The sequence below is a fragment of the Zootoca vivipara genome, chromosome 5 (assembly GCF_963506605.1).
Source record: "Zootoca vivipara chromosome 5, rZooViv1.1, whole genome shotgun sequence".
Lineage (NCBI taxonomy): Eukaryota > Metazoa > Chordata > Lepidosauria > Squamata > Lacertidae > Zootoca > Zootoca vivipara.
Window position 1 is genome coordinate 7,160,342 of NC_083280.1, and position 27,503 is coordinate 7,187,844.

Below are 27,503 nucleotides of genomic sequence, written 5' to 3' on the forward strand. Positions count from 1 at the left end.
ATTTTAAAAGATGATGCTGTTAAGGTGCTACACCCAATATGCCAGCAAGTTTGGAAAACTCAGCAATGGCCAGAGGATTGGAGAAGATCAGTCTACATCCCAATTCCAAAGAAGGGCAGTGCCAAAGAATGCTCCAACTACTGCACAATTGCGCTCATTTCACACGCTAGCAAGGTTATGCTTAAAATTCTACGAGGCAGGCTTAGGCAGTATGTGGACCGAGAACTCCCAGAAGTGCAAGCTGGATTTCGAAAGGGCAGAGGAACCAGAGACCAAATAGCAAACATGCGCTGGATTATGGAGAAAGCTAGAGAGTTCCAGAAAAACGTCTACTTCTGCTTCATTGACTATGCAAAAGCCTTTGACTGTGTCGACCACAGCAAACTATGGCAAGTTCTTAAAGAAATGGGAGTGCCTGATCACCTCATCTGTCTCCTAAGAAATCTCTATGTGGGACAAGAAGCTACAGTTAGAACTGGATATGGAACAACTGATTGGTTCAAAATTGGGAAAGGAGTACGGCAAGGTTGTATAGTGTCTCCCTGCTTATTTAACTTATATGCAGAATTCATCATGCGAAAGGCTGGACTAGATGAATCCCAAGCCGGAATTAAGATTGCCGGAAGAAATATCAACAACCTCAGATATGCAGATGACACAACCTTGATGGCAGAAAGTGAGGAGGAATTAAAGAACCTTTTAACAAGGGTGAAAGAGGAGAGCGCAAAATATGGTCTGAAGCTCAACATCAAAAAAACCAAGATCATGGCCACTGGTCCCATCACCTCCTGGCAAATAGAAGGGGAAGAAATGGAGGCAGTGAGAGATTTTACTTTCTTGGGCTCCTTGATCACTGCAGATGGTGACAGCAGTCACGAAATTAAAAGACGCCTGCTTCTTGGGAGAAAAGCAATGACAAACCTAGACAGCATCTTAAAAAGCAGAGACATCACCTTGCCTACAAAGGTCCGTATAGTTAAAGCTATGGTTTTCCCAGTAGTGATGTATGCAAGTGAGAGCTGGACCATAAAGAAGGCTGATCGCCAAAGAATTGATGCTTTTGAATTATGGTGCTGGAGGAGACTCTTGAGAGTCCCATGGACTGCAAGAAGATCAAACCTATCCATTCTTCAGGAAATCAGCCCTGAGTGCTCACTGGAAGGACAGATCGTGAAGCTGAGGCTCCAATACTTTGGCCACCTCATGAGAAGAGAAGAATCCTTGGAAAAGACCTTGATGTTGGGAAAGATGGAGGGCACAAGGAGAAGGGGACGACAGAGGACGAGATGGTTGGACAGTGTTCTCGAAGCTACGAACATGAGTTTGACCAAACTGCGGGAGGCAGTGGAAGACAGGAGTGCCTGGCGTGCTATGGTCCATGGGGTCACGAAGAGTCGGACACGACTAAACGACTAAACAACAACAACACCTCGGGTTACGAACGTGATCCGTTCCGGATCGCAGTTCGTAACCCGAATAGTTCGTAACCCGAACGCGATGGGTGCCGCCATTTTGCTTCTGCGCACACGCACACACACGCGGCGAAAACACTTCCGGGGGTGCGCAGTTTGTAACCCGAACTGTTCGCAAACCGAGGTGGTCGTAACCCGAGGTACGACTGTATAAGCCAGTAGGATAATGGCAGCATGGGTAGCTATGTGAAATCAGGGGAAAACACAAGGCAACATAGAATCATAGAGTTGGAAGAGACCACAAGGGCCATCCAGTCCAACCCCCTGCCAATAGTTTATAATTTGTTTTTTTATAAGTGCTTCTGGTTTGAGTGGAAAAGATTAAAAATCTCCCAGGGTTAAGAAAATTCAATAGCACATGCAGGTTAGTACCTGTTGAGAGGCTGCCATGAATGAATGCTGAGTACCTATGTGGCCAGTCTTTTTTGTTTTGTTTGTTTTTTGTAATAATAATGTTTCTTAATATATTCTGCTGTTTTCTTACACTTCAAACCCCACTGTGGTCTTTGCATATGGGAAATAACTTTTTATATAGACTGGAAAGGGTTTCCAGTCATCTTTAAAAGATTCTAAATTTGTATATTTTATCAATATTCCAAGATATTCATAAACCATTCTTCTTTTGAGGGTGTTCTCTCCTCCTTCCCCAGTTTAATAGTATACAATAAATATTTTGATCAGTAATTCTTAATGCTTATTTTCAACTGTTATATGGTTTTGTGCTTTTCAATATTATTTATAATATTATTTACATTGTTACTATTATTTGTATTGTACACAGCTTCTGAAAATGGAGGCTTATGGCAATTACCATTTTAACCCATGCTATTGTTTAAGCTTACATATCCCAAGTATTGGGGGAAATAGAGAAAACAATTGCTGACATCAGACTGAATTATCACTTAGCAATAAGTACCTGAACAAAAGTATTTTCATGAATCTTGAATCCAAACAGCCACATGGCTCCCACGAGAGGAAGCTGGAGAGGTCCTGGAGGGTAATGCCTGCGTGACCAAAGCTGTTTCAGGTAGTGCAAAATCAGTAGAACCACCAGCAGAGCAATAAAAAATGTCCATATCTCCATCCTTCTCTTGCTGTCTCTTTCTCCTTAGGTTGCCTCACTTTCTCTAAGGGCTTTTACTTTCCTCAGAGAAATTAGCAGTACTCTCTGTTTATATATGCTCAGTTATTAAAAAACAAATAAGCAACAAGGGGTGTGACACCATATGTAAGTAGCCTTGGAATGTGATTTCAAGTCATGTAATATCATCATTCTTGTTATACAGGTCACGCAAATGAGAGGAAGTGAGTGTGATTTATATCAGGCACATCGAACTCCCAAGAGACCGTGATCTACTCCCAGTATAAAAAAACTGGCAGTGATCTACCCATTATCATTGAAGGGAGGAGGAGCATGCGTGGGGTGGGTGGACGGGTAGGATTGCCCAGAGTTGTCGAGCTTATCTAGGGGTGGACGGACCAGACTTTTGAGGAGGATACGGACATTCATTGCCCACTTTGATTCATCCCGCGATCAACCAGGTTCAGCAGGGGATCTACCTGTTGGACATGCCTGATTTATATGAATTGCAGTTAGAATCCAGGCTATCTTAAGACTTATTCTGTGACACAAATATTTGGGAAATCTCACTTTTAGCTGATATTGTAAAGTGAAGGAAATTCTGGGACCACCTGATGTAAATTCTATATGGGACAGCCAAAACTTTTGCATGAAGCAGTGATGAAATTTCTGAATTATAAATGGGAATAGAAAGTGAGGTTCTGGTAGGCATTGTGTAAAGCAACAAAGCTGGCCTATTTTATAGAAATACCCATGTAATAAACTAAGACAAATTCTGCATCATCTTGTAATTCTTTGCTTTAGAGAGACAAAGTAGCTCTTACATGCAAAGGCATGAACTTCAGTAAATATTGTTTGTTCTGAGATGGCAACGCTTTTCAGCAACGCACAGGTATCTGAAGAAGTGTGCATGCACACAAAAGCTCATACCAATGACAAACTTAGTTGGTCTCTAAGGTGCTACTGGAAGGATTTTTTTTATTTTGTTTCGACTACGGCAGAAGAGTCGGACACGACTAAACGACTAAACAACAACAGCCGACCAATACGGCTACCTACCTATAACTGGCTAGAGATTATTACCAATTCCAATGTTTTCAAAGTTAATAGGCTCATATATGATAGTTGAGTGATTTTGTATTTTTTGAAGAGTTTTCGCTGAGAAAAGGCTCATAATTGTATTTAATAAACAAATAAAATAAACTATGGTCTTACAAAGAGTAAATGCTTGCAGAGGGGGCAGTGGAAAGGTGACTGTTCTGTTTGTCTCGTCTTCTCTAGTTACACATGAGCTGCTGCTGGGAAAGGCAGATGTGCTCCTGCTTCATTGCCAATTCAACTTGTTGCCCTTCCATCTGTTGGAACGGGAGAAGTACACAGCATACTAGGCCATGTGGCCATGTGGCAATATGCAATAGAACAGAAGGAAGACAAGATCAAGAGCATATTGTAATAAGCTGTTTTATTAATTCAGCTTCTTGTGCTACACAATGTGCTTTGAAGTTGCCTTTCAACCAGCAGCTATAAACAACACACATAATGACATTAAAACTAGTATAAAGGGGCAAGATTCTGATTAATACTGAAAGTACAAAACTATACAAAGTAGGATAATGGCAGCATGGGTAGCTGTTAGGCTACTGCTGCTCTGCCAGGAGAGTTTGGGAGGACTGCTCCCCCTGAAGCCCACTGTCCACCTTGCGCCTGGGGGCGGGCCCCATACTCTATCACAGCTTTTGAGGCTCCTGGGAGGCCTGGAACATTGCTGCTGCTGCTCTGCCTGTGAGTCCTGGAAGAACTGCTCCCCCTGAAGCCCACTGTCCACCTTTGGCCTGGGGGCGGGCCCCATACTCCACCACAGCTTTAAGGCTCCTAGGAGGCCTGAAACAGTGCCGCTGCTGCTCTGTTTGTAATTTTGATGTGTTTGTAACTTTTATTGTTTTTGGTTTCTATTGTTTACTGTTTTGTTTGTTTGGTTGTTTTCTGTATTGGTTTTAAATTTGATTTTAAGGGGAGGGGTCAGAGCCATAGCTGCCAACCCTCCCTTTTTTTGCGGGAAACTCCCTTAATCTAAGACACAGCTGTCAACTTTCCCTTTTTTTGCTGGAAATTCCCTTATTCCAGCGCCGTTTCCCGCTGCTATCTTGGATTGTTAGATATACCGTAGACTGTCCCCAGGACAGGTGAGGCTGCTGATCCCTTATTTTCAAATCCGAAAGTTGGCAGCTATGGTCAGAGCTGCTGGGGAGTGGGTCCCAGCCAACAAAATGGCTGGGGCAGATTCCACAGGGGGGATGCACTGGGACAACTGATCTCAGTGATCACGAGTAGGAGGAGGAGAAGCCAAGTTGCAGGGAACCAGGCAGAGGGCCTTCTCGGTAGTGGCGCCCGCCCTATCCCATTAGATGTCAAAGAGAAAAACAGCTACCAGATTTTTAGAAGACATCTGAAGGCAGCCCTGTTTAGAGAGGCTTTTAATGTTTAATAGATTATTTTATTTCATTTTTCTGTTGGAAACCCAGCCAGATGGGCGGGGTATAAATAATATATTATTATTATTACTAGTATCATTAAGCCTGTTAGAACATATGTGGTGAAACATTTGTAAGAACAGACTTGTTATAGTGCATAAAAAAGGGGACAACCATGCAGTTGATTTGTATCTTATCGTATTTATTTTTTAGAATTGTTAAATAATAATTTGAAGAATTTTTTTTTTAATGTAATAAACAAAAACAATTAAGGTACGGTAAATGTTGCTTAAGTGCAAACCTTTTCAAACAATTGTAAATAAGCAAAATCAGTAGTTTTTTTAATTTTTGGTTTTGTTTTTTTTGGGGGGGTGGGGGGTTATGTTAAATTTCTATAAAATTTCTTTATAGACAACATTCCTTGTGAATATTCTGTCAGTTTTCCAACAGTTTGCCTTGGTTAGGACCTTCTACGACCTTCACCATGACATTATTAAAACGTACTCTTGATAATGCAACATATAACTGACCATGGCTGAATACTGGTTCGGGCAAGTAAATTCCTACTTTTTCCAAGGTTTGCCCCTGAGATTTGTTAATTGTCATGGCAAAAGCTAATGTTACTGGAAATTGTCTTCTTCGTAAGACACTGGCTACTGGGCAAGGCCTGGCAATGCCCTTTGCCGGACAATTGTGAGCAACGTGCCCCCCCTTGCCACAGTACAAGCAAAGTCGCTCCTGGCATCGCCGCTCCTTCTCAGTTCGGTTTAGCGGCCCCCGCACTCCCCCAAGCTGCATGGGCTCCTCCGCTGGCTGGTCGAGAAGACTTGCTCTCGCAGGGTGGATAGAAATGAGTGGAAGAGGTTCCCCCTTCTCTGTTGGTCTGCGTGCCACCCGCCTTTCCCGCCTCCTTCCCTGCAGGCGTTCATCGATTTGGGCACTGAGCTGAATGGTGGCATCCAGAGAACTAGGGGGTCCGACCCTGGCCATCTCATCCAGTATGTCGTCCTGGAGCCCCGCCTTAAAGTGCGCTAACAGGGCCTCCTCGTTCCATCCTAGTTCCTGAGATAGTAAGCAAAATTCTGTAACATAGTCCATTAGAGACCCATCACCCTGCTGGAGCTGCAAGAGCTTCCGGGTGTTGGCTGCTTTCCTCTGCCTGTCCTCAAACATATTTGTCATGTCCTCCAGAAAGCGGTCATAGTCTCTTAGGTGAGGGCGATTGCCCACCAGCATAGGCGTCACCCAACGCCTGGCATTTCCTTCCAACAAGCTGATCAGGAAGGCTACTTTGGCCTCAGGGGAACCAAATTCTGCTTCCCTCACTCGAATGTACATCTTGGCCTGGGCCTTAAAAGCTGGGAATTCTTGCCTGTCCCCCTTGAACTTTGCAGGTGGCAACACAGGGGGTGGCCGAGGAGGTGGGACTCCTGCTGTACCCTGCTGCGCTTGCTGGGTGTTCACAGCAATAGTTAACTGTTCCACATGTCCCCGAAGCAGCAGATTGGCTTGCAGCAATTGCTGTACAGTCTGCTGCAACTGGTCTATCTGCGCTTGTGGAGAGGGAGAAGGGTCTGCAGGAGCCCCACCAACAGCCCCTAGTTCTGTCATACTCACAGAGCAAGGGGTTTAAGAGTGTCTGCAATCTGTTAGGGTGCCAGCAAGTAGGCACACTGAAGAGCAGCAGATAAGCCAAGTCGGATAAGCCAAGTCGATAAGTCGGATAAGCCAAGGTCAACAGTCCGGTCAGAGCCAGTTGAAGTCAGACAGTTACGTGGGAGTCAAGAGTAGCCAAGGTCAGTTAAAGCCAGAAGTCCAAAAGCCGGGGTCAGGGAAGCCAGAAGTCTTACGTGGAGTCAAGAGTAGCCAAAGTCAGTTCAAGCCAGAAGTCCAAAAGCCGGGGTCAGGAAAGCCAGATCAAGATTACAGGAACCAAGGACAAGATGAGCGAGGCAACTAGCTCTTCAGTACGACGTTGCAGACGCTGAGGAGTGGCCAGTCAACCTCTCACTTAAGTACCAGGTTCCCTCCCCCGCTTTTTATGAGCTGCAGCTGTTTCTAATTCCAGCCGGCGTTTTTCAGCTCTGCGTTCCTTTGCAGAGAAGGGGGGGGGGGAAGGGGCCATCTGATAACCTGCCTGACTGGGGCCTGGTTCTGGATCGACTTGTTGCTGCAGTTCTGATCTTCCCTCCTCCCTGTCAGATTGCTCTTCTTCTGAGTGCTGCCACCAGTCTTCCCCAGGTGTGAATTCCTCAGATTCCTCTGTGGGGGCTTCTCAGGGGGAGCTAGCCACCACTCCTCCTCGTCTGTCTCAACCCTGACAGTACATGACACCGGTCAAGATTAAGAAAATATATAAAACAAAGAACAATATATGCTGGTGGTGCCAAAAGCAAATAGGAACCTTCCTACACATGTGGTGGCAGTGTGAAAAAATTAAACCATTTTGGAATATAATTGTAGAGGAAATAAAAAAAATAGTCAAAATTAATCTAAAGAAAAACCCGGAAAATCTCCTATTGGGGATGGTAGAAAAAGAAATCCAAAAACAAGATCAAATAATTATGTATGCCACAGCAGCGGCATGCATATTGATAGCGAAGTATTGGAAAAAGGAAGGGGTACTGAAGTTGAATGAATGGCAAGAAAAACTATTTGGATTTCTAGATTTGGCGAGATTGACTAATATAATAAGAGGAGGTAACAAACAGAATTTCGAACAAAATTGGGTAAAATTTGGAAACTATATGAAGCAACAATGCCCAACAAGAAAATCTTGGATTCATTTCTAATGACCGGCACTGAAAATAAATAATTGATAATTGAAAAAATTGAAATCAAGAAATTCGGATTATTAAAATTGAAAATATAGAATATGCAGAGCATTGAAAGGGAGCAGTAGGAAAAATATTGAAATTATGAAAACCGAGGTGCAGATAAGTGGAAGTATCAAAAAGGAGAGATGTATTAGTTATTTGATTTGATTTGATTTAGTTTAAAGATAAGAACTTTCATTTTTAAAAACATTATTGTATCATAAGATGGTAATGGTATATTATGGTTTTGTCAAATTTGTGTATATAGTGTTGTAATAATTTATATGTATTTTATGTTTTCATCTTAATAAAGATTATTTAAATAAATAAATAAATAAAATATTAGTCCAAGTTTTATTTTCTAGCTATGTATTCAGAAAATGTAAGTAACTGATCATTAATGAAAAAACAAAGGAGAAAAAACACCCTTTCTCAAGGTTTTGTTTTTTGTGATGAAATATCAAAATTACTTGATTGGCAAACTGAAGGATTTAATAAAAAAAAATAGGAGAAATGTACATTTTGAACGAACGCTGTCTTTCAATTTGTGTATTAGGTAAATTTGCTTTTAAATGCAAGCTAACTTGAGTTCCCCCCCATCCCTATTCTTCACCTACCAGAAAAGGCCACTAACCTGTTCCAGGAGGGGTCCTGCAATTGTGCCCAGTTTTGGAATGATGCCTGGGAGCTGGAAAATATTTTGAGCCATAGTTTTCTTCCACATTTTCAGCTAGGGATAATTCACAGAATCCAATCATTGTGGGATTCCAGCGAAGCTACAGACACCTTCCTTCTTCTTAGGGAGACTCAAACTAATATGCTAGTCCTGAAGAAGAATGCAGATCATGTATTTAAGTGCTAATCCAAAGCACAAACAGTGTGACCAAGCTTCCTCATGGTAATGACAGCATTTCTGCTCTCTTTCCTTTAGCTTTATGAAATGCTCCCATGGCTCATGAAACATCTCCCAGGGCCCCACAAAAGGCCTTTTCCTACAGAGAGATGGTGATTTCATTTGCAAAGAAGGAGATAGAGAAGCATAAGGAGAATCAGTCTCTGCATGAGCCACAGGATTTCATTGATTTCTATCTATTTCAGATGGAGAAAGTAAGTATCTGATTGAAACTGAATGCTGCTCATCCAAGGAATCATTATATTTCGTGTTATAAGTGACTACTAATCAGTATCTTTTTTTCTGAATCTCAGTTGAAAATGGCATAGAGTTCCCACCAAATATTTCTCATAGTCATTTTAGTTGTTAAAGGGGGTTGACATCCATTCATAAGCATCTATACAAATGGCTTGGAAATGTGAGCTTAAAGGAGTGGAGCCCCTTCATGGATCAATGCCTTGTCGTGGCGAAGGGGCTTGAATAACTCAGAGAAGCTATGAGCTATGCCATGCAGGGCCACCCAAGATGGACAGGTCATAGTGGGGAGTTTTGACTAAATGTGATCCACTTGGAGAAAGAACTGGCAAGCCACTCCAGTATCCCTGCCAAGAAAACTCCATGGACAAAGACAACAGGCATATAAAAGTTATGACGCTGGAAGATGAGCCCCTCAGGTCGGAAGGCGTCCAACATGCTACTGAGGAAGAGCGGAGGACAAGTACAAGTAGATTCAGAGCTGATGAAGCGGCTGGGCCAAAGCCGAAAGGTCGCTCAGTTGCGGATATGCCTGGAAGTGAAAGGAAAGTCTGATGCTGTAAAGAAAAATATTGCATAGGAACCTGGAATGTAAGAACCATGAATAATGGTAAGCTGGATGTGGTCAAAAATGAGATGGCAAGAATAAATATTGACATCCTGGGCATCAGTGAACTAAAATGGAAGGGAATGGGTGAATTCAGTTGGGATGACTATCATATCTACCACTGTGGGCAAGAATCCCGTAGAAGAAATGGAGTGGTCCTCATAGTCAACAAAAGAGTGGCAAAAGCTGTAATGGGATGCAATCTCAAAAATGACAGAATGATCTCGATACGAATCCAAGGCAGACCTTTTAACATCACGGTAATCCAAGTTTATGCACCAACTACCGGTGCTGAAGAAAGTGAAATCGACCAATTCTATGAAGACTTACAACACCTTCTAGAAATGACACCAAAGAAGGATGTTCTTCTCATTACAGGGGACTGGAATGCTAAAGTAGGGAATCAAGAGATAAAAGGAACAACTGGCAAGTTTGGCCTTGGAGTTCAAAATGAAGCAGGGCAAAGGCTAATAGAGTTCTGTCAAGAGAACAAGCTGGTCATCACAAACATTCTCTTCCAACAACACAAGAGACGATTTTTTAAAGGAAAATTGGAGATAATTTTGATGAGCTTGAGAAACAAGCAAAAGCCACCTTGCCAAATGTCAACTACAAAACAAGGAGACGAAGAGTGAGAGAACGGCAAAGAAATGACAGAAGTGCACCTGATGCCTTAGCTGCACCTTCTTCAAGAGATAGGTTTAGGATAAAATTCTTTATTCTTATATAAGATGCACTTGAAGCCAATTTATAAAGAAGAAGTAATGCGTACAGTGATATTGCACAATTGTTTGCCATGTTTCCTAATTTGACAGCATCTAAGTAAGAAATTCAGCAAGGTGTTGAACTGTTGATGGAAGCATACCCAGAAGTTATTGACCCAAAACTTATTGATGAACTTTTGCACTTTCACCTGTATGTGAGACAAAGCCATAGGCTTAAAGCAGAGCACTCTCTGTCTCATACAGACCTTCATCAGATTATAGACAAGGAAAAAAATCAGATGGCCTTTCCTAATGTGGAAGCCCTCTTGCAGCAGCTATTTCTTAGACTTACAGTCACTAACAGCTCAGAAGAGTGGAGTTTTTCAAGACTCAAAAGAATTAAAAATGAATTAAGGGTCACAATATCTCAAGAGAGGTTGTCCACACTGAGCATTCTGTACATTGAAAGTGACAAACATAAACACAAACAAATTTTGATGAAGTTTTGGGTGATTTTGCTATGAGTAAGGCTGGGGGGGGGGCATTTTAGCCTTACCGTATTTGATGGTTGTACTTTACTTCTTAATATGTATTTTGAAACTGACTTTTTAATGACAACATATAGTAAATTCTAAAAGTGCCACACTGTCAGGTAATCATGATCATATTATTTACACTTCCCAGGCAATATAGTTTCTAAACTCAATGTGTGTGTGTGTGTTTTTTAAAGCATAACATTACAACTTCATTTTCCTAAAAAAAATAATTCTATCTACAGCCCCCTCCCCCCAGCGATCGCACTGCGCTCCCTTTACCTGGCTGATGCCCAGCTGATGCCCAGATCGTGCTCGGCTGCCTGCCCGAGCATCCATGACAGCCTTGCAGCAGCGACAAAAGGAACAAAGACTCCTCTTTCTTCTCCTTCCCAGGAGCCCCTCTTTCTTCTCTTTCTTTCCTCCTCTTCCTTCTCCTTCCCAGGACCACACACTCTTCCTGGTCCTGGGCTGCTCGGTCTTCCCGGGGCGGCACTGGCGCATCACATTGACCTGCAGGGGCTCCCTGGTTGGTCACCGCGCTCCAACCCCCCCCCCCCCAACGTGTTAAGAGCCGAGCCAACCCGACGGAGGGAGGACAAACGCAAGAATCGCCACACACAGAGGCATGTCCATAGAGATAGGAAAAGTAAAGAGTGATACTTGCGCACACACTTTCTGGCTCTGTTTGCGTGTCCATAGAGATAGGAAAAAGTAAAGAGTGATACTCGCGCGCGCACTTCCTGGCTCTGTTTGCAAAAAAAATAAATTACGGGATATTTCCCCATTCGGGATGACAGTGGGAAACGGCTTTAAAAACGGGGGTTTCCCGGGGAAAACAGGAGACTTGGCAGCTATGCTCTAAATTCACTCTTCCCTCCCACCGATCCAATTGAATATGTTTAAAATGATATACTGATTTGGAGCGGGGCATAAGGAAAGAGGCATACTTTGCATGCTTAAAATTTCAGGGCCAATTTCTAGCATTTCTGCTTAAAGGGTCGCAGGCCAAGATAGAAATATCTGCCCAGCCTTATCCTGGAGAAGAAGAGACTGGGAGGAGATATGAGAGCCACCTTGAAATATCCCTTGGGAGAGGGAGCAAGCTTGTTTTCTCCTCCTCTGGAGGGCACAACCTGAACCTGTTGCATTTGCTGTGATTTTCCATCTTGGTTGTGGAAAAAACAATAGCCCTTTCGTTTACACTTCTTCCATTCTTTTGCCAAGAAAAGTTCCAGAGGTTTGATAGCTTTCCTATCTAAATTCACTCCAAGTTGTGCACAGACTCCTTTCTCTCCCAACTCTATCTCTGCCAACTTAGGATGTCTCTTCATGTTTTCATCCATGGCTTCCTTCCACTCCTCCAACATCACAACACCACCATTTGGCTGTTCCAATCCTCTAGTCACCTTTTGTGAAGGACTTCCTCATTACACCATCTGTTGCCTCCAACTCCACCATTTCATCCTTCTGTTCTGGCAATCCATCATCCATATTGTTCTCCAAAGACTCTTTCTCCTCTTTAATTCTACTTTCCATTTCATTCTTCTGTTATGTTAGCTTTTGGGTGGTTGCTTCTGTACCCATCTCTGATGTTTCTCCTTATTAAAATATGATACACACACACACACACACACACACACACACACACACCAATTGCTCAGTGTTCCTCCATCCCTCCATTATTCTTAAAGCCACAGTTATCTATGAAGGATAGGATAGCGGAAATCAGGGGAATGTCTCTTTTAAACTCCCCCCCCTTTCATTCCTTAATTGTGATAAGGGATGCGAAACCTTCAAATATTCCAGAGTGCCTCCACACAACCTATTTGACTCCTGATACCATGTGTTGTTCTCAACATGAAGTTCTGGGTTCGATGTACTGATTTAGAAGAGTTATTTTATTAACAAGCATACATGTACAGTATCCATCAAAGAAACTTAACCTTCTTCAACTGGAGAAGCTGATAGCCTTGTTCTTAGGAGTCTACTCATCTTGAAGAAACAATAACATATCTCAGCATGGGGTGTGTGCTGTAAGGGGGCTGCAGAAGAGGGAGAGAGAAGGAGGTGTGGGAATGTGTGTGTAAGGGAGATTTGACAAAAATAAGGGGGAGGGGGAGGGGAAAAGGGAGCAAGGGTAATAATGGGGATGCAAATAAAGGTGCCAAAGAGGAGGTAGTAAGGAGGCATGGGGATAGGGATGAAGATGAAAGCAGGGGCATGAAACGGCCTGAAGAAGAGGAGGAGATGGGGTGAAGGGGAAAATGGATGCAAAGCAGAGCTGCAGAAGATAAGAGAGAAGTGGCTTCAGAAAAGAGACCTCAGTAGTTGCATGGGATGAGATGGGAAGGGAAGGGAATATTCTAGAGGGTTCATGTGTCAGGAGTGGTCAAGGGGTCGCTGAGTGGTGGAAGGAGGGGTGCAGCCCCTGATATTTTCCTATTTTTTATGTGTTGCAACGGGGAACTGCACAGAGTTTATAAGGATAGGGATGTGTTGAAGCCCCTATTATAGCCTCTTTATTGAGTTTTTTGGTTCCTTCTGGCAGCTGGAAGCTGTATGCCCTCAGCAGGCTGGTCAGGAAGATGAATATTTCGATCTTTGCCAGCTGCATTCCCAAACAAACACGAGCCCCTGAGGAGTAGACAAGAAGAAGGCAGCAAGTGAGCAATTATTTATTTTCCCGTATTCACTGCTTTGTAGCTATAAACATTCTACATAACACTTTGGCAAACTAGACATAGTTAGGATAGGGAAAACATCAAGGCTGCTGTCAATTTCCTAGCCTAGTCAGTGCTAATCTTTCTGTCTTCTTTTTATACCTATGTTTTGTTCTGTAATTTGTTCCCTATCTCATATCAAGGAAGATACATTCAGGAAGAGGATGGATTGAAGATGAAGGGTCCTGTGTGAGGAGCAGGGCAGAGAGGATTGTCCAGGGCTAGAAGCTGGGGTAAGAGGGTCTAGCTCCCAAGTGAGAACTGGGAGGGTTCACTTCTCTGTGTGCAGAATAAGGGTAATAATAATAATAAGAGCTTGGATTTGATATCCCGATTATCACTACCCGAAGGAGTCTCAAAGCGGATAACATTCTCCTTTCCCTTCCTCCTCCACAACAAACACTCTGTGAGGTGAGTGGGGCTGAGAGACTTCAAATAAGTGTGACTAGCCCAAGGTCAGCCAGCAGCTGCATGTGGGGAACGTGAACCCGGTTCCCCAGATTACGAGTCTACCACTCTTAAGCACTACACCACACTGGATAATAATATTTGTTTGTTTGTTTGTTTGTTTGTTTACTTACTTACTTACTTATACCCCGCCCATCTGGCTGAGTTTCCCCAGCCACTCTGTGCAGCTTCCAAAAGAACAGAACAGAACAGAACATTAAAATGTAATAATCTATTAAACATTAAAAGCTTCCCTAAACAGGGCTGAAGATTTAATTTTGAAACAGGACTTTGTAATTTCCTTCTCTTCTCTTCTCTTCTTTCTTTTCTTCCTTTCCTAATCTTTTTTTTATTTTCCCTTTTAGATTAGCATGGTTTTTATTGTGTCTCACGTATAAAACTTTAAATAAAACTTGATTTTAAGAAATGAAAGGAAAACTTTGCTCAACTGCCCAAATCAGCAATGCAGAAAGGGGTTAAGACCATGGAGCAAACTGTCCTGCCAGGTTTACTTCTCCTTGGTAGGAACTAGCATTGCTGCCTGAAAAGAAGTTGGATGGCTTGCAGTGGTGGTGTGAGACAGGGAACAGCAGTATCCTGGTTCTGGCAGTGATGCCTCTCTCAGGGACAGGTGGAAAATGTATGGAGATCCAGATGGTAAGTGATGGAGGCCCCATAGTTGTATGTGCATGTGTAGGTCCCAAGCAGAGCCATAGCGAGGGGGTGGTGAGATGGGTCCCCACCAGGGGCGCAGGCCGGGGGGTGGGCACAAAATGTCGCCTTCTCTTTCCTTAGCAGTAGCAGCAGCAGCATCTGGATGCTGCAGCCCGGCGCCACAGCGGGAACAGAGGGGAATGGAGCACAGTGCGGCTCCCTCGGACAGCACATTCGCTTTCCCGCCTAAGCTGGAACGGACCATTCGGAACCCCAGTCATAGTCATAGTCAAACTGTCAACTGCCATATAAATGTCAATTGCTTTGCTGAAAACTTTTATTAAGACATAATAAATTTTCTGTGAAAGAATTCAATACAAGGTGAAGTGTGTGAGGAATTGAATGGGGGTGGTGGAGGAGAGGCGGAAACAAGGGCTAATTTGTCCATGGCTAAGGGGTGCAATATGGACAGTTCTGTCAGGGGCAGCAAGATCACCTAGCTACAGCTCTGGTCCCAAGACACCAACCCAGAGATCCCCTTAACTTACGTACTTCCAGTTGATCGCACAGTCATCTTATGCGGAGGATCCTTTGGCTGAGGGGACCTTGGTGCATCAAAGGCAGGGGAAATCCGCTACAGCGCAGCGGTCCCCCAGAAGAACCCCAAATCAAGCGTTTTGGGGGCATAGGATCTGGCGGGTGCCAGAAAGCAAACTCCCCCCTCCCCGGAAAGCTCAGTTTTTAAGCCCCGAGAGCGAGGGGGTCGGAGTTATGGTGCATTGGATGCAAGGTTTCCTTTGATGGCACAAAGTTGCGGGCTTGAGAGGCATTAGTGGTCAATTCTTCCAAAGTTATTGCTAAATTAAGGATTGTGCCATGAGTATTTGCTTTATTGGCTAAAATTGGGGAAATCGGGCCACGGGAACGGGATTCAAAAAAGGAAGTCGGTCCCTTACCACTGATTGATTTGGAAAGCAGTTATGTTCCCCCAAAGCCGGGAAAATATTCTGTGACATCTAAACTTCCAAAGATTGAACTTAAACTCCCCCCCCCAGAAGCAGGGTAAGGGGGGGGGAGTGTTATTTATCAAAAACCCCTGAGAAGTTCTGAAATATGGACTGAGAAAGGCCACTTTTCATTCTGGAGGAGGCACCCCGGTCAATACGGTGAAACACCATAATGATGTCATCAGTAAGGAATTTGTTTTGTATCTGGAGGCTTTGAAGTCATTGTGGTGGAAGGAATAGAAATAAATTTGACTGTTAACACCAGGAATTGCAATTTACTTTCTTTTGGAACTGTTTGTGAAACTTAATTAACCAAGTATGAACTTAGAATGATATTATGTTGTCAAATTGTATGTAAATTTCGATTTTCAAGTCCGGAGATACAGACTACACCATTTACTGTTTTTCAAACTCTGCTGTGTCCTTGAAGATGGAGAAATGCCAACAGACAAAACAACACCTGGTTTTCAAGAGACAGTTATGATGTTGCTGTCAGAATTTAAAAGTGAGGTGAAAGCAAATTATTTCAGATTAAAAAGATTAAGCAACTTATTGAGGATGAGAAAAAACAAGAGGAAATCCCTGAAAAGAGGGAAAAGGAGAGAAAACTGAGGATTTATTGGTTGGTGAAAAACTGAAAACCTATAAAGAAAGAAAAGGTCGAGATCTAGGAAAAAGCATGCAAGAAGCACTAAGGAATATCGCTTTCACACAAAAGAGAGAAGAATTATTTTTGGGACAGAGAATAGAGAGGGAAGCTGAAAATGTCAGGGTTAGAGGTTGGCCATTTAAAGATTTGGTGATATTTGGGGGGCAGCAGGGGGAGAAGAAGGAATTTTGGGTTTTAAAACATTTCAGAATGGGAGTGGAGTGAAAAGGAAAAGTTGCTGTTTTGTGTACAGGTAAATCCAGACTGAAATTGGACTGATTTATGGAACTTGCCGAATTGATTGGGAGATTCCATGACCAGAAAGAAGAGACGGTGAAAGAAGATTGGAAATAGTTAAAAATGTATTCGAAAAATTATTGAAATATCTAAATCTACGGTTATTTTTGGAAGTGGTTTTAGGCTGTAGGGAGTGAAGTACAAGGTAGTTTTGTTTGAAATTAGTTATATGCTAGTATTAAAAGGATAGGAAATTGTAATGAAGGTTAGATTATTGAAAATGGTTAAAGTTATGATGTATGAAAATTGCTAAAGATGAGGTAAAAATGAAAATCAGAAAGGGGCGACTTGAGGAAGTCCACATAAATATGAATAGTAAAATAGGAATTCCCCTAACTTGCCACTGCCTTGCCCCATTCTGCTGACCAGCAGTGCCACTCCAGCCAGAAAGACGCTGCTTCTGCTCTGGCCCACTCCCTCATGTGCTGCTGATTTCATTTCCTGGAAGCAGACAGATAAGCACATCTACAGATAACAACATAGTTTGGTCTTCTGCATTTACCTGCACCAAATGGCAGAAATTCTTCTCTGTCCACAAATTGTCCATCCTTGTCCAAGAAATGATTTGGGTTGAACTCTGCAGGTGTCTCCCATCGTGTTGGATCAAGAAGAACAGAGCGCAGATCTGGAAGAATAAAAGTCCCCTGCAAAGAAGAAACAATTGACTTGGAACACATTCAGATCCATAGCTGCCAACCCTCCCTTTTTTGCGGGAAATTCCCTTATTCCAGCGCCGTTTCCCGCTGCTATCCTGGATTGTTAGATATACCGTAGACCAGTGGTTCCCAACAGGTGGTCCACGGACCCCCAGGGGTCCACAAGCTATGCCAGAGGGGTCCGCAAGATGCTATTAGAATAAAAAATATATAAAAAATATATTAAATATATTTTGTATGATAACAGATTTTTTGTTTTGGCCGCTTCCTGCATGAGCAGAGTCTAGCGCAAAACTAGAATTAGATAGAGGCAGTAGTTCTGCTGTATGCCGTTAGGTGGCGCTTTACAAACACTACTGTTTTGCAAAGAGGCAGCGCGTGTATTCTAAACGCTCACCTCCCCAAGATGCTTTGCGCGCGTCGGCTTCATTTGTGCGCTACTGCGCAGGTACCCTGTCTTCTCCATTCCCCTCCCTCCTCCCTGCCGCGCGCTCACTTTTTAATTTTAGGATTAGGAATTAATGGGGGTCCTTGTCACAATAGTGGCTTGATGAGGGGTCCTCGAGAAAATTTTGTTGGGAACCCCTGCCGTAGACTGTCCCCGGGACAGGTGAGGCTACTGATCTTTTATTTTCAAATCCGAAAGTGGACAAGTGAGGCTGCTGATCCCTTATTTTCAAATCCGAAAGTTGACAGCTATGTTCAGATCAATACTTTTTTTTTTGTCCCACACTATCCCGAGACTAATCATTGCAGAGACTGATCTGAATTATTATTATTATTATCATCATCATCATCATCATCATTATTTGGTGGGTGGCTTTGTATTCTTCACCGTAAAAACTTTCTGTACAGGCAGGAACACAGGAGGACCTTCACCCACCTCTTTTAAAATGAAAGCTCACAGTCAGGCTGAGACCTTTGGCCACTACATGCTCCTCCCCTGCCACAATTGCCCCATGGAATGGAACTTGGCGATGGTGAAACATGTCTGCAGGTGTAGATCCTGCTCTTGCCCTTCAGATTTTTGACTAGACCGGAAGTTCCTGTATGGCTGGCTGCATCTCTCAGTATGCAACCTTTTGCTGCTTTTTGCACTTGGGCTACAGAAGTGCAGCTGTATCACACTTTTATACCTTGGGAATGAGAAAACCACACAGCTTCACATCCTTTGTACATTGCCTAGGCAACCCAACAAAAAGGACATATTTAAAGCGCTGCATTTCATGAATCACAGCATTGGTGTAGGGCAGTTTCTTATTATCTTGATAGGAGATTGAGTGAGCGGAACGTATAACATCTTCGATTTCCTCGTGCATTTTATCTGGAGAGAATGATGGAAACAGAAGATTTATTGTGAATACTGCATTTTATTTCAGGTGGACATATAGCATAAATCTCTGTGAATGAGTCCCAGTTTCTTGCATTTATAGCACATTTAGTCCTCCAAGGAGCTCAAGTCAGTGTACATGGTTCTTCTCCACTCTAGATCCCAGGTGTGAAAAGGTTGAAAGTGAAGCTAATCTCAGTTGTTTCTGGTTACCAGAGCTGGCTGGATTTGCTGGAGGGCTGGGATCAAAGCTTGTCTGTCTATATCTATATCTATCTATCTATCTATCTATCTATCTATCTATCTATCTATCTATCTAATCTATTCTTCACCCTGGCCCCCAATATTTCCTACTTTGTGTCATTAATCCTCATTTCCTCACCTGATCTTTACATCACTCATGTAAAGGTAAAAGTAAAGGACCTCTGGGCAGTCAAGTCCAGTCAAAAGAAAGGAGGTGAAGGAGCCAGTGTATGTCCACAGACAGCATTCCGGGTCATGTGGCCAGCATGACTAAACAACTTCTGGCACAAGTGGACACCATGATGAGTGCCAGAGTGCACAGAAATGCCGATTACCTCCCACCGCAGCACTACCTGTTTACTTACACTGGCATGCTTTCGAACTGCTACGTTGGCAGAAGTTGGGACAGAGCAACGGGAGCTCACCCTGTCATGCGGATTTGAACTGCCGACCTAATCAGCAAGCCCTAGAGACTCAGTGCTTTAGACCACAGCGCTACCCATGTCCCTCATGTACTGGAGCATGGAGAGGCAGGAATGAGGCTCAGTCACTTATTTCACAGCAGGGGCATTTTTGTACATTTGCTGCATAAAGAAACTGCTAGCAGATCAAAACAAAACAGGTTGTGGTATGGTTTCAAACTGGATGGGGGAACATGTTGATTCCTGCATTGCAGGGAATTGTATTAGAAGACTGGATGGGGGAACATGTTGATTCCTGCATTGCAGGGAATTGTATTAGAAGACCCTTGGGGTCCCTTCCAACCCTACAATTGTAGGCTTCCATGATGACAAATGACAGAGCATTGCCATTAAACTCATGTCCAACTGTAAACTTCTTAGAGACATTTTGTTACTTGACTATTCTGCTCATTCAGTGAATTTAGGGCAAGGCCCATGGTTTCCCCGGGTCCCAGCTTTCTGGGCATTTTACATTTTTGCCCATTTGTAGGAAAATGTTGGTGGGAAAAATGATCTTTCCAGACATGTAAGTCAAAAACATGTAGCTTATTTCAATATCGTTTGCCTTCTATAATTTACATCATAAACTCACTTTTAACTCTTTCCGATATGAAACCTTTAAAGAATTATAGTCCACCACAGTGATCCACAGAAGCCCTGGCTCTCCTCTCTCACCTTGGATATCTGGATGACTTGCCAGGAGGAGAAGTGCCCATTTCAGAGAACCGGAGGTTGTGTCCGACCCTGCTACAAAGAGGTCAGAAATGCACTGGACCAAATTCTCTTCATCATAGGTGGACTCTGGGTCATTCCTGCTCTGGTGTTGAAAATGGGGAAAGCGACATGTCATTTATATGCATTACAATCTGTCCTTCAGCACTTACTTGATCTTCTTCCCCCCACTTATTACCATACCACCCACACATGCTTCATGAGGGGTGGGGTGTCCTCTTACACTGCCTGAGGTGAAATGGGAAGCTGCTGCCACCACCGCCCTACTGTTGCTGCCGTCACTCGCTGGATCATCACCTTGTCGTGGTGAGTGGGCTTGTACATTCCTATGACGCTTGTGAGTGAAGCCATTGGGAATCTCATACTCCCAGCAGGGTCACCCAAGGTGGTAAGGTCAAAGGGGAGGAGCAAGACAAAGAATGATCCAAGAAGTCATAAACGGCAGAACAGACGGATGATACAAAGAAGTATGTTACAATGGCTGTAAAGGTGGGTGAAAGCTGCAGGAGATAAGAATTTACCGGTCGTTGTGACTACTTATGCCAGCAGAACAAAGCCTTACTGCGAAGACTGTGCATTGGTCAGCATGCGCTGATCTACACACATAAAACAAATTCACACCCAGTGGTCGGAAATGACAATTGAACTTTGTAATATGGAATATATGGACAGATATAACACAGATAATGAGCGTCCTGAACGCAGAACTGCCATCATTGCAAGAGAAATGTGAAATTTTAATACCGATATTGCAGTGCTTCAAGAGACTTGAAGAGCAGGCAAGGGACAACTGAAGGAAGAACATTCTTCTGGAAAGGTCTATCTGAACAAGAACGTCAAATACATGGGGTAGGCTTCGTTATCAAAAACGATCTTGTGAAGCTCCTGTCAGAAGTCCCTACCGGACTTCTGGTAAACTCACCAAAAACCAACAAGCTACTATTACCAACACACTCGTTTGACAGAAAAATAAATTTAAAACTTCATGGAGGTATCCTCGGTCAAACCACTGACACCTCTTAGACTATGCCATTGTCTGTGCTAAAGATTACCGTGATGTACTCCTTACCAGAGCTATGACACATGCCGATGACTGCTGGACAGATCACTGACTAATAGGTGCAAAATGAACACTCAAGCCCTTCAAGACCCCATTAAGCGGGGTTAACTACTCTATTCCGAACTTAAAATGGAAATTGTAATGCTGGTGGTCAACAAAAGAGGTTTCAAGACTGTCTTAAGACAATTTTTAAAAAATGTAGTATAAACACCAACAATTGGGAAACACTTGCCTGCGAGTGTTCCAATTGGAGAATACCCTTTACCAAAGGTGTCATGGGCTTTGAAGACACTCGAACTCAGGACACAAGGGAGAAACCTGCTAAGGGGAAGGCACACTTGGCAAATCCACACCATGATCAACTCCTGCACAGAAACCAATGTCCCCATTGTGGAAGGACGTGTGAATCCAGAATTGGCCTCCATAGTCACTTACGGACTCATTGTTAAAACCGTGTTTATAGAAGACAATCCGACTATGAGTGATCGCCAAAGAAGAAGAAGAAAGCCTGTTGCTGCTGCCTGCCTTACCTGGGTTGCACAGCAGTGTCTACAAAGTGGCAACAAAAACAGGGGGCTCGGTGAGATCTTGGAAGATTTTGGTGAAATCTTGCCAGAAGCTGTCCCCTTTCCTTCTCCACTGGCTAGGCAGCACACCTCCAGAGATGCCTCCTGTTGGCATTCTATTGCTCAAGGCAGCTGCCACAGCCTGGCTTATGGGTGTTGTGCTTCATAGCTGGTTATGATAAGAAACCCACACGCACATTCCTGTGTATAGAGTGGTAGCTGCTGGTGCTGCATTTCAGGATCTGTGGGTTGGCGTAATAAGCCAACACTGGCATGAAGAGAGGGATCCAGTGGAAACTCTGGCATCAGATATTCCAAGTGTGTGCTACCGTATTTCACTGCCTAATGGACACCACCACATAATAGTCAAGCTCCTTTTTTAAAGCCTTAAAATCAGTCCAAAAGCATTCACTACATAATAGTCACAGGCAGGCGTTGGCAAGGTTATCTGGCCATGGGCCGGATCGTTCCCACAGACATCGTCCGTGGGCCGGATGGGCGCAGCGCAACACTGGAAATGGCGTCTGCACATGCCCGCAGCGCTGGAAATTGCTTTTGCGGCTGCACAGACGCCGAAAATCTCGCCTGCACAGGCAAGATTTTCGGCGTCTGGTCATGCGCAGACACAATTTACGGGGTCTGCACAGGCGCAGGCACCATTTCCGGCACCACTCGGCGAGTCCCCGTGCCACACCGCACCGGTTTAGCGCAGTGCACGGGGGACTTGCCGAGCGGGCGGCTTGGTGACTGGGCGGCTCATGGGCCAGATAAACGACCTCCGTGGGCCGGAATTTGCTAGTGCCTGGTCACAGGGCATTCTCAGTGTGCATGCAATTGCCTTGCCCTGATTTGGACTACCTTTACCTGTCCACAAGTTTTCTGTGCATCCTAATCACACCAGAAACAGTTAGTAACAAGTAATAAGCAATGTTAACATAAGTATGTTTGTTAATAAAAACTATTTCCTCGCATAAGGGTCATGCCTTGGTTTTTCACCACATTTTTTGAAAAGAATAATTGGCATAAAAATGTGACAATTATGTGGTGAAATATGGTGTTGTGTTGTTGTTGTTTAGTCGTTTAGTCGTGTCCGTCTCTTCGTGACCCCATGGACCATGGCACGCCAGGCACTCCTGTCTTGCACTGCTTCCCGCAGTTTGGTCAAACTCATGTTCGTAGCTTCGAGAACACTGTCCAACCATCTCGTCCTCTGTCATCCCCTTCTCCTTGTGCTCTCAATCTTTCCCAACATCAGGGTCTTTTGCAGAGAGTCTTCTCCTCTCATGAGGTGGCCAAAGTATTGGAGCCTCAGCTTCACGATCTGTCCTTCCAGTGAGCACTCAGGGCTGATTTCCTTAAGAATGGATAGGTTTGATCTTCTTGCAGTCCATGGGACTCTCAAGAGTCTCCTCCAGCACCATAATTCAAAAGCATCAATTCTTCGGCGATCAGCCTTCTTTATGGTCCAGCTCTCACTTCCATACATCACTACTGGGAAAACCATAGCTTTAACTATACGGACCTTTGTAGGCAAGGTGATGTCTCTGCCTTTTAAGATGCTGTCTAGGTTTGTCATTGCTTTTTCCCCAAGAATCAGGCTTTTTTAATTTCGTGACTGCTGTCACCATCTGCAGTGATCAAGGAGCCCAAGAAAGTAAAATCTCTCACTACCTCCATTTCTTTCCCTTCTATTTGCCAGGAGGTGATGGGACCAGTGGCCATGATCTTGGTTTTTTTGATGTTGAGCTTCAGACCATATTTTGCGCTCTCCTCTTTCACCCTCATTAAAAGGTTCTTTAATTCCTCCTCACTTTCTGCCATCAAGGTTGTGTCATCTGCATACCTGAGGTTGTTGATATTTCTTCCGGCAATCTTAATTCCAGCTTGGGATTCATCCAGTCCAGCCTTTCGCATGATGAATTCTGCATATAAGTTAAATAAGCAGGGAGACACTATACAACCTTGTCGTACTCCTTTCCCAATTTTGAACCAATCAGTTGTTCCATATCCAGTTCTAACTGTAGCTTCTTGTCCCACATAGAGATTTCTTAGGAGACAGATGAGGTGATCAGGCACTCCCATTTCTTTAAGAACTTGCCATAGTTTGCTGTGGTCGACACAGTCAAAGGCTTTTGCATAGTCAATGAAGCAGAAGTAGACGTTTTTCTGGAACTCTCTAGCTTTCTCCATAATCCAGCGCATGTTTTCTATTTGATCTCTGGTTCCTCTGCCCCTTCAAAATCCAGCTTGCACTTCTGGGAGTTCTCGGTCCACATACTGCCTGAGCCTGCCTTGTAGAATTTTAAGCATAACCTTGCTAGCGTATGAAATGAGCGCAATTGTGCGGTAGTTGGAGCATTCTTTGGCACTGCCCTTCTTTGGAATTGGGATGTAGACTTCCAGGCATATCCGCAACTGAGTAGCTCTGAATCTACTTGTACTTGTCCTCCGCTCTTCCTCAGTAGCATGTTGGACGCCTTCCGACCTGAGGGGCTCATCTTTCAGCGTCATAACTTTTATATGCCTGTTGTCTTTGTCCGTGGAGTTTTCTTGGCAGGGATACTGGAGTGGCTTGCCAGTTCCTTCTCCAGGTGGATCACGTTTAGTCAAAACTCTCCACTATTACCTTTACATCTTGGGTGGCCCTGCATGGCATAGCTCATAGCTTCTCTGAGTTATTCAAGCCCCTTCGCCACGACAAGGCATTGATCCATGAAGGGGGGGGTGAAATATGGTACTTTCCACTAAACACATTTAACCATTCTTTTGTCACCATAATAACTAAGCATTGTTCAAAGAGGAAAAGATGAAAATATTTTTTTTGTCCTTTCTAGTATATGAAGAGAGATGAGACAGGGATTTAAAGTCATAGTTTAGCTTAAGAATATTTTGTTTCGGATTTTCTGTTTTCTCAGTGCACATTTGAATGTGAGATGAACATCAATCCAGAAAAAATTATGTACAGAGGGAATGCTCCAAAGCAAGACCCCTTAACACACTTGTTTCCACTCCTTTACACTCACATTTCTTAAGCATTTCTATAGATGCTTATGGATGGATATCAACCCACTTTAGCAACTAAACTCACTATGAGAAATATTGGGGGGGGGGGACTCAATGGCATTCTCAACTGAGATTTTTTTTAAAAAGATACTGTGGTACCTTAGTTCCCGAACAACTTGGAACTTGAATGCTGCAAACCTGGAAGTCAATGTTTTGGTTGCGAACTTTGCTTCGGAAGCCGAATGAGCTCCTGAGCTTCCATTTTCACTGTTGCACTGCTAATTTGTGTCCCTTCCATTGTAATCAAAGCCTTCCATTTCCGATTGCAGTGTTCTGAGGTGATATTTGGAGCTTATATTTGGTGCTTTTGTTTTTTCATTTTTTTGGTGTTTGTGTGGCTTTTTCATTTTTGTGACTGTAGCTTGTTCTTGTTTTATGATTGATTGATTGATTGATTGTGTGATTGCGGAAATGGATAAAAGCCCCCCATCCAAACAATGACTATCATCAGTGAAGGTAAGAAAGAATTTTAATTTTTATCATCTACAATACTGTCTTATTTATTTTATAGTGCAGTACATGGATTATTGCTTTCATTTTCTGGATCAATGGCCTCATTAGATAGTAAAATTAATGGGAAAGCATGCCTCGGTTTTGGAACGCTTTAGTTTTGGAACAAACTTCTAGAACAGATTATGTTTGGGAACCAAGGTACCACTGTACTGGTTTCCAGGCAAGAGATTAGTATTCACTTATAACACGGAATATAATGACTCCTTGGATGAGCAGCATTCAGCTCCAAAGCAGATACTTACTTTCTCCATCTGAAATAGATAAAAATCAATGAGATCCTGTGGCTCATGCAGAGACTGATTCTCCTTATGCTTCTCTATCTCCTCCCTTGCAAATGAAAGCATCATCTCTGCATAGGACAAGGCCTTCTTGTGGGGCCCTGGGAGATGTTTCATGAGCCATGGGAGCATTTCATAAAGCTAAAGGAAAGAGAGCAGAAATGCTGTCATTACCATGAGGAAGCTTGGTCACATAAAAAACCTGATTTGCATTCTTCTTCAGGGCTAGCATGTTAATTTGAGTCACACTAAGAAGAAGGAAGGTGTCTATAACTTTGCTGGAATCCCACAATGATTGGATTCTGTGAATTATCCCTAGCTGAAAATGTGAAAGAAAACTATGGCTCAAAATATTTTTCCAAGCATTATTCCAAAACTGGGCACAATTGCAGGACTCCTCCTGGATCAAGTTAGTGTCCTTTTGTGGTAGGTGGAGAATGGGGATTGGGGGGGGGGGTAATTCAAGTATGTTTAATGAGTACTTTTTTACAAATTAGGTATGGATATAGAAATGTGGGGAAATATATTTAAATTTGGGGAAAGGCTTTAGTTGGATCATACAGAAGGTGGCTGCTTTCCTCAGCAATAGGGATAGTGCTTGAGTTGCAGGTCTCGCTTTCATTAAAAAAAACTCCAGCCAAGGTGGTGGCTCAGAGGCCTCATACATGGACGCCATCATGATTGCCACTGCTAAGTGGGTAGACAGTAGACACATTTACCGGTAGTTTTCTATGATGGTAACAGAACTATGTAATTCCTTTAGTGAAAAGATTATTTTGTTCCCCTCTGTCCCCCTTGGTGGGCTCTAGATGACCTGTTCTAAAGGTCATTGTTCCATTTTTATCCCATCTTTCCTCCCAAGAGTCTCCTGTGGTGGACAAAGTCTTCATACTCTTTTTTTATCTCAATGATAATCATGAGAAATTGATCAGGCTGTGAGATAGTAAGTGGCCCTTTTCTCAGATCAATTTAAACTTGATCTCACTTCTCCAACCTTCTATCCTCTATCATTATGGATCGCAAAATACTGATTTATGGTATTAGGGGACACCTGTTTGGCTTAGTAGGAATGAAAATGACTACTCACAATATGAGAAAAAGTACTGAAAAAATTTAGGACAAAATCCATGGCTTCTATCAGCTTCTGGAACCGTTCATCTTCAAGAGCAAACCGGTGCCCAAAAACCACAGCACATATCACGTTGGAGACTGAATTAGTGATGGGCATGGAGGGGTCAAATGGTTGACCTGCAAAATAAAGTTATACTAATATTAGTTCAGAGAAGGGGACGAAAGAGGACAAGATGGTTGGACAGTGTTCTCAAAGCTACTGTACTAACATGAGTTTGACCAAACTGCGGAAGGCAGTAGAAGACAGGAGTGCCTGACTTGCTCTGGACCATGGGGTCACGAAGAGTCAGACATGACTAAACAACTAAACAACAACAACAACAACATGTTAGTTCAGCTGCTCCTGTTCATACTGAGAGTGGGATTTCATGGGGGCCAAGAGAAACTGCTTGGATCTCCATTAGGAACCAAGAAAAGCATATCACATTCCTTTCTAAAATGGACAGAGGTAGTACACAAATATATCTCCATATACCAGCTCAGCACCATCACCCATCATCTCATACCCTTTGAACGTGCAAAAACCTCCACGAGCTGATGGGCCTCCTCTGCTACTTGGTGCTCCATGCCTTTCTTCCCCAGGCCCAGCTTCCGCATAGTAACTACACCAAAGCGTCTCTGTTGCCTCCAGGTGTGACCATTTGATAATGCAATACCTATGGAAAATCAATGAGAAATTATTACTTACAGAAATCAATGTGAAAAGTTGCCATCTCAGAACAAACAATGTTTACTGATGTTCATGCCTTTGCATGTAATAGCTGCTTAGTCTCTCTAAAGCAAAGAATTACAATTTGATGCAGAATCTGTCTTCGTTTATTACACAGGTATTTCTATGAAACAGGCCAGCATTGCTTGCTTT

General features: G+C 43.3%; 2 protein-coding genes and 1 pseudogene across 2 annotated transcripts in view; 1 reads left to right on the forward strand and 2 right to left on the reverse strand.

Annotated features, from left to right (window-relative positions):
• The window catches only part of LOC118094000 (cytochrome P450 2J4-like), a 68,518-nt gene extending 65,185 nt beyond the window's left edge, over positions 1 to 3,333 (reverse strand). The window contains exon 1 of the mRNA XM_060274313.1: positions 2,389 to 3,333. Within this exon, the coding sequence (XP_060130296.1) occupies positions 2,389 to 2,556 (168 nt within the window). The 5' untranslated portion in view covers positions 2,557 to 3,333. The remainder of the gene's footprint in view (positions 1 to 2,388) is intronic.
• The window catches only part of LOC132592142 (cytochrome P450 2J4-like), a 96,437-nt pseudogene extending 86,502 nt beyond the window's left edge, over positions 1 to 9,935 (forward strand).
• Positions 9,936 to 12,705: 2,770 nt separating this feature from the next.
• The window catches only part of LOC118093577 (cytochrome P450 2J5-like), a 159,105-nt gene continuing 144,307 nt past the window's right edge, over positions 12,706 to 27,503 (reverse strand). Inside the window, exons 11-17 of the mRNA XM_060274317.1 lie at positions 27,148 to 27,297; positions 26,598 to 26,758; positions 25,475 to 25,651; positions 19,974 to 20,115; positions 18,401 to 18,588; positions 17,111 to 17,252; positions 12,706 to 13,468 (exon numbers count right to left, since the gene is read on the reverse strand). Coding sequence (XP_060130300.1) covers positions 13,281 to 13,468; positions 17,111 to 17,252; positions 18,401 to 18,588; positions 19,974 to 20,115; positions 25,475 to 25,651; positions 26,598 to 26,758; positions 27,148 to 27,297 — 1,148 coding nt within the window. The 3' untranslated portion in view covers positions 12,706 to 13,280. The remainder of the gene's footprint in view (positions 13,469 to 17,110; positions 17,253 to 18,400; positions 18,589 to 19,973; positions 20,116 to 25,474; positions 25,652 to 26,597; positions 26,759 to 27,147; positions 27,298 to 27,503) is intronic.